A 15553-nucleotide genomic window follows, 5' to 3' on the forward strand; every position below is an offset into this window, starting at 1 on the left:
TGCACATCATTATTATTTTTTTTATTTCAGTGGCCCTAATCTACATTGGCCTTGATGGCCAATAGTAATATATATTTATTTTTGTGATCTCTGAAAATGTATTTAGTGATCTCTGAAATGTATTTTGTGATCTCTGAAATGTATTTAGTGATCTCTGAAATGTATTTTGTGATCTCTGAAATGTATTTTGTGACTCTGAAATGTATATTTGTTCTGTGAAATTTATTTCAAGTTAAATTTATTTAGAGCTTTTAAAAATATTTATCACCATTGGCCTTCAGGGCCACCGTACTAATCCCCTTCCGTGTGCATCAGCATGGTACAGCTCACTGAATTTTACTTTGAACAGGGCTTTGAATATGCTGTGTAAGGCTACTGCTATTTCTCAAAATAAGAAAAAACAGTATACTTCTGCAGGATGTTGACAGTTTCACCTGGGACTAGTTACTGTACTCAAAGACAACTCCATGGATGGAAATGGATGACAGACAGGATAACATACTAGTAAAGGTAATACACGTATTGTGAGAGAACAAAAAACACAGTGTGGTAAGATTTGAGAATAAACTCTGTGAACCCCGAGGGCTCCTTGTACGGCATGTCATTAGGGGTAGACAGAAAGACACATTTAAGGACTGGGACCAAATTATTTTATTGGATTACCTTCATAAATACATGTCATTATGGAACGATTTAGAGTTACTGAACAAACCAGTTGGAACAGGTTTCGAAAGACGTAAAACCTCGATGTCCCTAATTTCACCTCCTGAATGACCAATTTATCTGTCAGATTCAAATTTTAATAATTATACCAGAGATCTTTGGTATCTAGTATTCACGATACAGGAACGTCTTATCTAATTTGTTGATATCATGGTTACATCATGACCCAACCATTAAAAGTTAGCCCATGTTCTCCCAATTTATCAAAAAGTTGCAATCGTTAATACTGTCAAGGCTGCATGTCTGTCTTGTTCAGAGAACAGCAGGTGAGATGATCATTTGTTGATTTTGCTTAAACGTGTAATACAGGTATAGTATGCTGTAATTTATTCAAATGTTCATAAGTGGTTTACAAAACAAGGCATTCCTTCATTTCTTTATTTCCTATATTTAAAACTCCATAAACCTTTGGTTACAGTGGCAAACAGTAGTAACTTCAAGAGGCACTGTGAAATGATCTCGTTTGAAAGATCAGTGTTTATATTGTATACTTTCCACTGTGTAGAAACTACTATTAACAAAGAAGTGAAGTATTGTGAAAGTTAAGACACTAAGAGACCATTTTGTCTATCATTTATTACACAACTTACAGAAACCACTGGAGCATGATGCAGATAAATTATATTTTGTTTATTGATGTTTGTTAGTTTTGAAAGTCATGACGATTGCTGACCTCAGTTATCACTAAATCAGTCAATCTTAGCTGGGTTCTTGAACAACTGTGTCCATCTCTGAAAAATCTAAGACGAGCTTTGATCATTACAGGACAGGTTGATGGTCTGTCTTAACAACTGACGTGTCAATATGAGCACTGACATGGGTTTTCATGACATGGGTTTAAAACCTGCTCGCCCTCTGAAGCAGCACTGGCAACTTAAACTATTCGGCAGTGAAACCTGAGTCTAGAAGACCTCTGACCTGTCCTAAAATGTCTTGAACACATTCTATAGGTCCTGCAAATGAAGGTCCTGTCAGTCCCTGACAAAATGATGCTATCTGCTACTCTTTCTCTTCTGTTTGATTATAAACAGGTTTTCATCTGTTGGGTACATCTGTGCATTCTTTTTATAATCCCCTTTGCCCCAATTTCTCCTCTTCCTCTTATTCTCTCCCTTCTCTTGTTTTGACCCATGGAACTCTCCCCTTGCAGTCCAACAGGAGCGGTCTGCTCTGCTGTTCCCGTGTCCCCCTGGTGGCCCTGAAGGAACTGGCTTAATTTTCTTCACCCTCTTCCTCTTCTTCTTCATCACAGTGTTGTCAGCTTTTGCCCCACCTCTGGGGAAGTCATCTGCCTCATCCAGGACCAGTTTAGGTGGTGGTTCTCTCGAGGTGGGCACGGGTCTCTTGGGTTTCCATGGTTTTACATTGCCAGCACTCTCTGGTTGTTTGAACTTGTGGTGCTTGTTCAGTTTTGCTGCTGGAGCCTTAAAATCATGGTTGTCTTTAAAAAAAATGTGAGTCCGATTTGATTTGTGGTTGTTGTTGCTTTGGTGCGGTGTATGGTTGTGCTTGTGGTTGTTTTTGTGATGGTCCACTTTCTGTCTCTTCTTTGGGGGTCCTGGAGTGAGAGGGGTCTCTGTGCCCGCAGGGAAGAGACCATGTTGCTTCAGATCTGTGGGAAACAGAAACAAAAAGGCTTTTTGAAAATGTGTTACTATCATTCAGGAATGTTTGCACATCATCAAGATGAAAAGTGAATTATCTAAATCAAGAGGGTATTTTAAAAAGAGTAGCTTAATCTGAAAAAGAGTATCTTAACATGCAATAATATACAAGTACCTCCCTAACCATATTATGGTTAACAAACACCTCGGGTTGGATTAGCCCTTGAAGGCTTTGGATAAGAGACGTGTTGAATGTAATCATTATAAAGTAGGTCTGCTGATAGTGCCCATATGATTCTCACCTTTTATCTTCATCTTTACTCTGTGTTGCCGGCGGTTGATGTCCTCCTTGCTGTCGTAGTGGTTGATAAATGGGGTGCAGGGATACGTCCCATTGAACATCCTCTGTCGTGTACATGCCTGAGGAAAACACGCAAATGTATACATTATGCATGCATACTCAAGATCCCGTAACATAAAGATAAAAGAAGCAAAGTGATGAGTGGCATTGTGTGCAGGGAGCAGTGTGTAAACATTTTTGGTATCTAGCGATGAGGATGTAGGAAACCCTGTGACAAAAAGTAAAGTCTCTCTCAAGCTAGGGATTGGTTTGTTCTTTAAGGATGCTGTGAAAACATGGAAATACAACATAATGGTGATCACTATAGTCAAGAGGACTTACTCTGTCTGAATATATGAAGAGCTTATTCTAAGGAACCAACATTTTCAGGGGATATTACACTAATAAAACATACAAACAATTCTTATATTTCATCGCTGCCTTAATTCTGCCAAAAGGTTCTCTACTCCTACACTGGACTTTTTAAAAACAGTGAAGAAACTGCACCAAAAAATAGGAGTGAGTTTTAACAATTTGTTTTGAAGAAAGATTTTAATGCTGTCTGATTTGTGATGCAGAAGTGAATTAAACTTTTTATATCCTTCAATGGGTTAAATGTGCCTGTAAATGTTTAATGACTCTTTAAAACAAACCAGCAGAAAAACAATATTCTTCTTGTTGGTGCAAAAACAGAATGTCAGAGACTAGGAGCAGTTTTTGCTAGCCGGTCCAACCAAATAAAAAATTTAAGTAGAAGATTTGGGAGTGATTCTAGATAGTGATCTTAATGTTATTAACCATTTTTAATACCTAGTTTGTTTCATTTGAAGAATATTGCAAAAATCAGCCCACTGTTAACCAAGCCAGATGTTGATTTGCTGACACACAGCTGAAACTCTTAATTTACTGGAGTATTTGAGAAACTACAGTTAATACAAAATGCTATAGCCAGGATTGGCGTAATATAAATAAAAATTGAATGATTTAGTACTATTATCTCAGTTGTTGTAGTTGTTTTTAATCAAACTAATTTGGTTGTTTTATCTTCTGGTAGTGTTTTTTTACTTCTATGTATCAACATTTTTATTGTGTTTGAATTGTTATTGAACTGAACTTGTTTCACTAAGCACTTTGGGCTGAATCTTTACATCAAAGCTTCTATACAAATATGTTAGTATTTTTATCATCATTGTTATCATCACCATCATCATCCTCTGCTTACTTCTGTCCTTGGCTGTAAAATCAAAACCAATCAGAGTGAGCCACTTACATATCCAAAGTGTCCTTTCCTGGAGCAGTTGTAGCAGTGGGCGGGACTTTTACCCTGGTCTTCTTCTTGCTGCTTCACAGGAACACTTGGTTCAGTCTGAGGACACAAGGAGAAAATTGAAAGTGTTTTTAAACAGAAAGCTGAAGCTTAAAAAGTGTATATTAATTTTCTCTGTAAAAATGCATAGGTTTCATGTTTCAGTTGTTTCCCATTATCCCTCCTCTATTCCCATCATTCCCATGCTCTCTTTTGATACCTGCTGTGTATTGTACACTGAATATGGGTACTGATATAAACCACTGATTACCAGGCTATAGTTAGAGGCCTGTAATGACCCTGTATGATAAGTAACTGCTCTGTGTGTGTGCGTGTGTGTGTGTGTGTGTGTGTATATGTGTGTGTTGGACACGGGGTCCCGTCCCCTATGGGCCAGTGTTCTGAAAGCCTTCCATGCTCCAGCGCTCACAGCAAATATACACTGATAAAGAGAGAGAGGAGACACAGGCACAGTGCATTTACTGCTAATGTCACACACACACACACACACACACACACACACACACACACACACACACACACACACACACACACACACACACACACACACACACACACACACACACACACACACACACACACACACACCTACCTAATGGCATTCGCTCAGACTCACACACCTTCATCCCAAATGTGCCCCCTCCTTTGTCTCTCACCCCTGATTCAGAGATTACAAATGATTTGTGCCTCGCATCATTTCTTAAACATAGCTTAGCTAACCTCCTTTTCTCCTCCTCCTGTTCCCCTCCTCCTCTCTCTCTTTCCCTTGCACAGACCCCTCCATCCCCACATCTACCCCTCACACTTGTTTTCCCCCCTTCGCTCTCTCTCTCTTTTCCGCTTGAGTAGTTTTGCGGCAGAAAGGATGAATGCTATTAGAGCGTCGCGTCATTATCGGGTCAGGCCGGCCGGGCCCATCTCCATCACAAAGGCCAGGAGATCACAGACCTCTTGCAAGCGCACACACACACATACAAACACACACATATGCACCCTAAGGAGATCACAGCCCCCCCCTTAACTTGACTCCCCCCCAAACCACCCTTCCAGCCCCTCATCCCATTCATCTTTCATGTAAATTGGCTGTAGGTCTCCCTCTGTCTCTGACCTTGGGCTTGTGTTATCTCCTCACACTCTGATCCAGCACACACACACACACACACACAATGAAAAAAGAAGAAGAAATGAAATCCCCTCTTATTCTCTCATCAACCTGTGATAGTTGTCTGAGGACCTGGCGTGAATGCGAGTTGAATGCGTGTGTGTGAGAGGAGTTGTCGGCCTCATACAATATTAATTAACTGGAGGAACCTTCATCCCTCTCTCTCTCGTGCCCGCTCTCTCTCTTACCTCTCCACGCTTCCTATCAGGGGTTATCTAAATTGCCAGCAGGGTGAGGGCCTGTGGGATCATATCAGTTTGGTGTCTTTCTCTTTCTTTCTCAGGGGTTTAGAGAGTAGTCCTAGAGAGTGTAGCTGTGCACTGAAAGTCAATATGACAGAGGCAGGTTCTCAGATAGTTTTGGTTTGGTATCTTTCATTTAGGACTGGCTCAGAAACTAAACTTAAATTAGTTTCAGGTGACATTACGTGATCACTGCAGAAGCGAATAAGCCTCACAAATCCAATCCACCAATTATGACTTGCTCTGAACTTGAATTGTTATGATCATGGACGAGCATGGAATTAGAAACCTCAAACAGATTTCTATATTGTCCTGGTTGTAGAATATTTTTCTGGTTTTTATGAAGTGTGTTTTGTCATAAGTTAAGTATTGCTGGTTGTGCAATGTAGAGGCTAGAAAGTCATCAAAATGATCTTGGAATAATTGCACACCACATTATCACTGCTTGAGCATTTCACCTAATGTGTAACAGTGTTATAAAAAATTAAAATAAACACTGTATTCAATAAAATCAGCCCTTTAAAGCTGTCCTCTACCTCTAAATCATGGTTTCGCACCACACTGATGCGTCAGTGAATAATGTATCTGAAAGTCAAGATCATGAACTACAATTCATGCACTGATTTGATTTCCAAAGCAGGACACTGGTATGAATTGCTTAAGATTGTAAATATGGGCTTAAAATCAGTTTTGAAATGCAAAATAATGGAATTTTAAACAAGCAATAAATCCAATTAACTTATTGAAACTCTGATGACTGGTGAAAAAAGAATCATTTGACAGCCTTAGTTTTTATATATCTTATGCCTGTGTGAAAGTAGATGCAGGTGTGTCACCGATGGGAAATCTCAGTGAATCTGATTTCAAAGCTTATGATGATGTTGTACATTTAAACTTCCAGCCCATGATTGCTGTCCAACTTGCTTTCATTTTGACTACTACCAAAACTATTATGGGAAAGAACACTTTGGTTTCAACATCAGTAATGTTTCTATTTTCTATTTGCTGTCATTATCTCTGAATTTCTCAATAATGTTTCAATATTGGTTACTCTCAATCATGTAACTTCAAAATGTAGTTAATTAAATTCTTAATGCCAAAGTGTTAGTAACTTTGTCAAACAACAACACACAGCAAAGTAAAATGCATGTTGCATAAAGAAAGTGTGTGGTTGTTTTTTTTAGAACAAAGATGGCTTATTTTCACAGTTTTTCCTTGAGGTATCTGTGATGTTTTAAAAAAAAAAAAGTGACAGAATTATATGTGAACATAGAAAAAATGAAAATAATAGAAGAACTTCAGGGTCAAGTTCAAGCTGTGCTCACTTCTGCACCTCATCAGTGTTGTTTTCTTCTTGTTATAGAAATAAACAGACACAGTCCATCCCACCTCCTTACATGAGAGCTGTGGAGGGAGGAGGATTCAGCACTGTTTGACCATCTGAAGCACCACTATCAGTGCTGAAATGATCAATGTGCAAACTGAGGCTTTAAAGTACCATCACACTTCTCTTCCCTTAAAGGGATAGTACAGTATTTTTGAAGTGATGCTATACGAGGCACTTGTCAATGGTAAGTGTATTAACCATATAAGGTCAGCTTGGCCCCTTTGTTGAAAATGCGGCTGGAGAACAGGAAGAGAAGATAGGCAATTAACCGCTGCAGGCGGGAATAGCTCATTTTGACAAACTCCAACCCAAATGCTAATGTGGGTGTAAGTTTACGCAAAGACATATTATTTACCATGGACACAAGTGGACCTTTAAGGACTTGAGTTTACAGAGGAAGAACAAGACTCAGAGGACCAAAGGAGGGAGGGGAGAAACTTCTGTGCTATCGGGAGCTCAAGAGAGATCCCCAGTTACCTGGTTGTGCAGGTGTTTTAACTGTGAGCCCATGCCCACAAACCAAGAGAGCTACTGCTGCCATGAGTAGGACTTGATAACAGCAGTACTTCAGGACCTTTGTGAATCAGAGAATATGATACGGCTGCAGTCTGCATCATTCAGCGACTAGATTTCCCTGCTGCACTGACTTTTACTTTGCGTAATGACAAAACCCATGGTCTGCACAATATGTTCACCTTATCAAAATCATGTTAGCAAGTGAAAAGGTGTTGAAAACTTCCAAATGGAGCATTCACTTACACTGACATTAGTGTTTGGGTCAAAGTTTGTTAACTAAACTTAGCTCAATTATGTGGCAAAGCTCACCATGTCTACAGAGGTTGATTGCGTAGCTTCTGTGCTGGTTCTCTAGCCGCCATCTCAACAAAGAGACTGACCAGCTAATACACTTATATTGACAAGTACCTCACATAACGAAGTATCCATTTAACAGTAGTCCACTCCACTGATAGTGTGTTGAATTGTGTTTCTTCTGAATTGATCAGAGTTGAGCAAGTTACAACACAATTCCCTCTGATTTGCTCTGACTTTAGATTTACAAAAACAAGGAACTTCAATTTAAATTTGCTTTAATTTTTCTATTGTGTAAAAAAAACAAATGAGAGACTGAGAAAACAAACAAATGCCCAAGGATTAGAATAACACAATGAAAGTTAAATTGTCCACAGTGTGGACACTTGTCTTTGGCTTCACAGAAAATAAGTAGTAGAGTGTGAGATCACTTGAATCTCCAGTCACTGGCAGAGTGACAGTTACTTCATTAACTGATGTCATCATTGAACCATCGATCAGTTTGGCTTCAAGAAAATTTCAACTGGTGGTCTTCTCAACTTCATAAACACAATAACATTTAAGCAGCTGTTTAATATGACTAGGATTTTGGTTTTCTTTTTTTGTTTTGCTTCCCCCAAGTGAATCCTGCAATACTGTATACCTCAGCAACATGTCTATATGATGTGTGTAGAAGCAGGTTAGGTATGTGTGCGTTTGCAGGTATGCATGTATGAATGTATGAGTACATGTACAAGTGTACATGAACTATTGTCTGTACATGAACATATTAGTTGATATTATTATATATCCACTTTCATTTGTATCTGCTGCCTATCTTTTGTATTTCATTTAAAAATGTGCTAAGTCTGTCGCCAGAGATAATTGTTAATTATAATATTACCTGTATTACCTATTACCTATTACCTGGAGAAACATATTAAGTTTGCCATGTACCAAGCATTTGAAAAGTTCAATAAAACTTAAATACTCCCCAAAAAAACAGCGATTCTATGAGGTCCAATGTCCAAATACTGTCCTTTTGTTACCTGGTCCAAATTTTATTACCATTAAGAATTGGATTTTAAAGTGTCTATTATATTTATCTTTAGCCTTACGCACCACAATGTGTGGTTTATGTGTACATTTTTTGTTAATGATTATGTATATGCTGTTATATCATACTAAATACAAAGAGAACCATCATATCTGAACTTGTCCGTCTTTCTCTTAAGGGCCACAACCTCTTCATTTATAAACTTGATTAAATCCCAGGCTGCATTAAAACATATTTATGTGTTTAACTAAACGCTTCTCATCGCTGCAGAGACAGCGGGAGAGATCGGAATTTGATCCACTTCTTGCTGATATGACCCGAGGAGCTTCTCGAGCTGCTCAGAGCCACTTACCCGGTCAGAAACAGGACCACAGCTGAAAAAAAGATTGATGATATGTGTGAGTGCGAATAGGAGGGTGTTTGAGATGGTCCTAAGGGCTTTGCTAGGTGGACGCAGACAACCAGCCATCCGTGCCTCATGCTCATGCCTCTCTCTGTCACACACACACACACACACACACACACACACACACACACACACACACACACACACACACACACACACACACACACACACACACACACACACACACACACACACACACACACACACACACACACACACACACACACACACACACACACACACACACACAGTGTTTTCCCACAGTTGTCCCAGCACATACACAGTGTCTCTGTAAGCCTTGCTCTCCTCTGCTCCTTGCCTTGGCTGCTGGTGGCAAAGCTGTGATAATCCTTTGACCAACACAAAGCTGTGACTGTTACAGACTACAATCCGAAGGAGCGCACATACACAGTTATCAAACAAATCCGAGAAGCAAAACAGGCTTGCTTGTGTGTGTGTGTGTGTGTGTGTGTGTGTGTGTGTGTGTGTGTGTGTGTGTGTGTGTGTGTGTGTGTGTGTGTGTGTGTGTGTGTGTGTGTGTGTGTGTGTGTGTGTGTGTGTGTGTGTGTGGAGGGGGGGTGATCTAAATAGTAACGGGTGGTGGGAGCTTGGGGTGGTGCTGTTTTGCATATGTTATTGCTGCGTCGGGGAGAGGTTTGCATATGTTACTGGAGCCACAGGGGACCTTCTCTGCATGCTTTATCATAGAAAGCAGCCTGACAACACAACGCAACACTACCGGCCTCATACCAAAACAAACAGAGCCTTCTGGTGTGTGTGTATGTGTGTGAGCAACATGTCAGTGTGTACATATCAGGATAATTAGACAGCTGAGAACAGCTATAAGGTGAAGGAGAATTAACTACAGAGCCATTAATCCACTTATTCTCATGTGGGAGTTTTAACAGTGCAGTTTCCAAATTTATAAAGAATTTAATTATAGTGTTTACTCTTACTCAACAACAATTTAATAGTTCTTAGGAGACAGATCAGGGTGGAGGTGTGTATGTGTGTGTGCAGGTATGAAGGCAGTGGAGGAGGGAGAGGAGAGGATATTAAGGAAGAAGAGGGGGGTTTCTCCAAATAACCAGATGTGATTCCTGCCCCCTTTGTGTCTACTGGTTCACAAAGCCTCAGACCGAAGCTGTAACCCCGCGCCCTGTGAGGACTCACACACAGTGTAATTCCCAGAGGCTCTTCCTATCTCCTCCCGTCAGTCAGTCAATCAGTGTGAGCACAATCAGAGGGAGTCCTTATTTTTCCTCTTTAGAGAGAGGAAATGCTCCTGGAATGTAACGATAATGTGATGCAGAGGGGTGGACGGCAGTAGGTTGCCACCACTGGAGGAAACCCCCTCTTCCTTTTTTTTTTTCAAGGGGCAGGGACTGGAGGTAATCTGGTCACACCGTGGCAGGCGGAACAGAGGGTACAAGCTAATCTATTCAAATCTGGTTCTAAGTTATTCGGTTTCTGTTCAGACCAGTCACTGCCAAGTTCAGAGGCTTTTTCATGCTGAGTGTGTATGGGAGTATTTCATTCTATTCATTTATAAGAATTAGACAAAGACAACATATATGTACCAGAAAGACAAGGATTGAGTTTTGAAATGCACAGATGCACTCAGTCTTTCTCTCTCGCTGTGGTCAGGATGCTAAACTATAATTTCTGCCAAAAAGTCACTCAGAGACGCAAACTTTTAGACCTGCACAAACACACCTGCAACAAAAATTGACACAATCCAGCTGAGCGGAAAGGCACAAAGAGCTGCAAACCTGCCAGGCCACTGATAACACTACACCTGTGTGTGTGAGAGAGAGAGCATGTGTGTACATTCCTATGGTTCTGCATGTACATTGAGTAAATGTGGAAACACCTGTACCAAAGAATTAAGCGTTTTTGACTTCCTCAGCTAATACAGCCAATTAATGAAAGGTTTAAGGCCGATCTGTTTAAAACACAACAATTTTTCTTTCAGTTTGGCTTTATTTATTTGTTTGTTCCTTCTATTTTGTATGACTGCCACACTCTCCAATTTCATTCTTGCAAAGCACTGATTTGTTATGGAGCCTTGAACTAACAACTTTTTGTTACGCCGGTGTCTGTTTTCATTTGCAGCATTTACGGGAAAAGTGACTTAAATAAGTTAAGTAAAGTTTCAATTCTAGTTCATCTCCTCTTGTTTTACTCTCTTCTGTTTCTGCTGCTGTGTGTCTATACTTGCCTTTGTTTTAAGGTGAATTTCTCATGTTATACATTGAAGAATGAACTCAACTTGAACTGTGTTTATGAGCTCGATGTAAGGCTGTGAGGGTTCAAAGATTCACAAGTGTATGTAACATTTCAGTGTCAGTTACTACACACTGCACTTCTATATGACTCATCTCACGAGGTTACTTGTTCCTGAAGGTCTTTAACATTTGCCCTGTCGGCTGCTAATTGTTCATAGAAAGAGATTAAAAACACACAAAAGACATTTCTTTTTAAAAGCCTGCCCTCCGCCTCCCGTAAGGTCAGTGTCTCCGTCTAAAAGGGAATAAAGAGTTCAGAGTCTTTTGACATGACAGAGGTGAGAGGACCGGACTGGACTGTACAATGATGAGGCAGCAAAAACAGCACAATGAAGTTTTTACAGAGCACTGTCTGAATGAACACAATGAGAGAGAAAAGAATAAAAGAGGTGGAGGACAGAAGAAGTGGATTAAAGGTGGAAACTTAAACCTGAGACCTTGTGTTCAGCAGAAAGAACAGAAGAAGAAAGTGCTGGAGAGGTAGTTATTATTTAAATTATGGGTCATTTGTGAGGTTTAGCTAATATATAAGCTTTTCATTGTACAAACAGTGTATACATGACTACATATTCCCTCTCGTAGCTACATTAAACAATCTTCTTCAAGAGATCTGAGGCACTCAGGTCATTCAATTAAAGCCTTCATTATTCCGGGCTACAGAGTCATAGTTAAAACCTGCGTACCGTTTCAGCCACTGAGGCCTTCATCAGCCCTGATGAGGGCTGAAATGCTTAGGCCCTTTTTAACTGTGACCCTGTTACCCTGAAAAAATGATGGCTTTTAATTAAATGACCCTCTGAGCACCTCAGATCTTTTGAGAAGTTTGTACCTTGATCCCCCTGCCGATGAGACACTTTTTTTTTACACTTTTCACACCACTGCAACCCACCCTGCCTGCTTGAGGGTGTTATTGTAACACGGGATACTAAAGGATATGCTGAAGTAGCAGTCCTTTGTTAAATAAGTACATTTTAACGTATTTGTTACTAAGAGGATGTTTTGGCATGCTGCAGTGTTTGAAATAAAAAAATTTACAGACTTAAGTACTGGAAATTGGCTGCTGTATTTCATTTTAAAATTCCTAGCACAGGTGAACAATTTCTTCTTTCCATGATAATGCCTAATTGTTGCAGGTTTATGTGGGTTTGACATGATTGCTTACAAATGGCAATCATCAAACAAACACACAAACAAACAGGATGGCATTGAAAAGGAGAATTTGATGGACTCAGAGGTAGAACTGAACAATCAGAACTCTTTTCAAAGATCAGGCATAGACCCCAAACCTTTAGCATTTCCTAATGACTGATTCACACACATGAAGTCAGAGCCACTTGGTTAAAATAGGACAAGCTGAGATTTTCCAAAGATGGACAGAGAAAAAATTTCACAACAAACAGGAACTTCTGTGTGCCAACTCTATTTCCTTGTGCGGAGTACAAACTGTATCCTGCACAACAGGACAGGCTCCACAACAAATTGCACAGTGGGTTTATCTGGTGACAAACTTTCTCGATCATGGGTTACCTCAGTGCAGTTCTCTGTCTGACCACTGAAAGGCGCCTTAACATCAAAAGCTGACAAGAACCTGAGTCTGATCTTAACTGCTGAAGTGCGACCAGCTGAGGTTGGGGGTAAAGTACTTTGTCATTATTATTTAGACGGTAAAAAAAAAAGTGTTTAACAGTGTGTTTCTGTCATAAGTCTGTAGAGTTTCAAAATGTAACGAGAGAACAACTCGCTGCACTGACTCAACTTCACTCTGAGAGTATTTCCATTTTCACTCTAACAGACAGCTTTTTATGTCTCATTTATACAAAATCAAGATCGTACCCAATGCTGCTTTTTTAAAGCCCCTTTTGTCCCACAGTTTACCGACACGCATTTTCTATCAGCGGGACAAACTATGATTCAGAACACAATGTACCAGACACGGTCAAAAAGCCTATCTCAACAAAAAGCTCCACATGTGATGGTTAAAAGTTCATAATAATCTAGTATTACAGAAATGATTTCCTGTGGCTAGACATGGGCCCTATATGGAGGGACACCATGTTATCATAGAATAATTATTATACAACTAATATTACTCTAATGTCTCCACTGTGAAAAGAACACCTAAGCCTGATTTGTGGACAAAATGGTTCAAATACTTAATTTTACTTTGCAGGTAACAACTTTGATACACTAAAAGAAGATGTTACTGTCAAATCATTTCTCTGTCACCATGCATAATTCTAAATATCTAGTGTGTTTTGAAAAATGTTAATCAAATAAATAAACTGACTCATGAAACTTCAGAACAATCTGGTTGAGCAGAAAATTAAAACAAAAAAAACCCAACAAAATATATGTGCAGCTTTTTTGACACTCCACTACTCAGTAAGACAAATGTGATAAAAGCACAGAGGTGACACATGGGTGAAAAGCTTTTTTTATCATGAAAATATTATTTCCAAGAAAAAAATCAAACCAAAGATAATGTGAAAAAGCAGAAACGTGAAGAGCTATATATCCCTGTAATATTGTTTTAAAGACTGGCCTGAAATACAAACAGGTTTAGACATCCCTTTGATTTTGTGCTGGCTCAATCGGTACTTTCTTTAAACCCTCATGTAGGACTGCCCGCTGGTTTCCCCATTTTGGACCACAGTGGTGGGGGCAATCGAGGAGTTGCTGGATCAACCATTGCCGAGGACACAGCGTCATTACCTCCTCGGAGACCAGCTGGACTTAAAGAAGCACAAGTTTTGTTAGGCCTTCAGGCTTCCTTCCTAAATGCCGCCAGGGTCATACTGCAAGAGTGGAGAAACATGCCTTGCTCTAAGAACGGGATCAAACCCAGCCTCATATGAGCTAATGTCAATTAAGAATCCTGTCAAAACTAACTGAAATGTTTGGGAGCTTCCTCAGATTTATTAAAGGCAGAGTCCGATAGATAACAATGTGCAATAGACTGACTTCATAAAAATCAAATGGAGTACTTTTTGTCTCTGTGTTCTGTATCATGTCCTTTGTTACTCAGAAAACCAGAAAACTACTTGTTATATTTTGTAACATACTGTTACAAGGTGTTGTTTAAAAAATGTAAATATAGAAAGAAATGATTTGAGTTTTTTGTAACATGAAGATTTAGATAGACTGAAATAATGTAGTTAAGGTTTTTACATCAAAGTTGATTGTTGTAAATTATTTGAATATGTGGGGTATTGGTCATTTTATGCATTAAGGGCAATGCTGATGTTTTAAAATAAATCTTTACAGTACAAGTTTATTGAAGACCACGTGTATTTTATTTCGAAAAATACCAGGGAGAGTCAACAACTAGGCGACTATGACAGAGTTGAACATCTGCTCCTTGACAATATAATAAAAGGTTAGTTAAAATAAACGTAACATCAGACTAAACTGTACGAAAGCTTTAAGGCCCATTAAACTTACTATATTTAATATTACACTATAGGGCAAGTATGTTGAGGTCACTCACAACATTGGAAAAGTTATTCTGATTCTGATTCTGTTAATGATTTAGATTCCTCATGGAAGTCACGACAACTATTGCAAGTTTCTTATAAAGACAGTTTTGTGAATTCAACCAACAAGAGCACCAGAAATAAAGCATTTAAAAAATACAGACTAAATATTTTGTAGCAAATGTTTAATGCTATGCTAGCTTTAATTTCACATGTACAAACTCAAGAGTCTTACTTCGTTAGAAAGTCATTCTTATTTAATTTTTTTTCCTGAAAAGAAGAGGATTTAAAGTGTCGCTATGTCCTCACCTTGGATTAACAAAGGCATGTGTGAATATGAGCATACAGCAAAGAACCTTCTGGACAAAGAGCATGAGACAAAAAGGTATCAAAGGTACCAAGTACAAAAAGAAAAGAGAAGAAGGAAGGTGGTCGGGTAAGAAAAGAGGACACCAAATCCTGTTTAAGGAGAGGAGTTAAAACGGCTTAATTTCTGTATTGAACGAAAAGGTCACAGACTGTTTTTGCACAGTTACCCCAGAGACACTGACGCACTTACGCGCGCACACACACACACACACACACACACACACACACACACACACACACACACACACACACACGCGCGCACATGCGCACGCACGCACGTGCATGCGCGCGCACACACACACACACACGCACAAACACGCACACACCTGTCCCTGAGGAAAAGATCGATACACACACTGATACCACCGTGAGGAGAGAATTGGTTC

The 15553-nt window shown here is 39.5% G+C and overlaps 1 protein-coding gene across 2 annotated transcripts in view; it reads right to left on the bottom strand.

Moving 5' to 3' along the window:
• Positions 1–633: 633 nt before the first annotated feature.
• Positions 634–15553, bottom strand: part of zcchc7 (zinc finger, CCHC domain containing 7) — a 59104-nt gene continuing 44184 nt past the window's right edge. For both annotated transcript variants that reach the window (XM_034687985.1, XM_034687984.1), the window contains exons 8-10: positions 3938–4033; positions 2630–2747; positions 634–2335 (exon numbers count right to left, since the gene is read on the bottom strand). In XM_034687985.1, the coding sequence (XP_034543876.1) occupies positions 1716–2335; positions 2630–2747; positions 3938–4033 (834 nt within the window). In that variant the 3' untranslated portion in view covers positions 634–1715. The remainder of the gene's footprint in view (positions 2336–2629; positions 2748–3937; positions 4034–15553) is intronic.

Source organism: Notolabrus celidotus, chromosome 7, assembly GCF_009762535.1.
Source record: "Notolabrus celidotus isolate fNotCel1 chromosome 7, fNotCel1.pri, whole genome shotgun sequence".
NCBI classification, from domain to species: domain Eukaryota; kingdom Metazoa; phylum Chordata; class Actinopteri; order Labriformes; family Labridae; genus Notolabrus; species Notolabrus celidotus.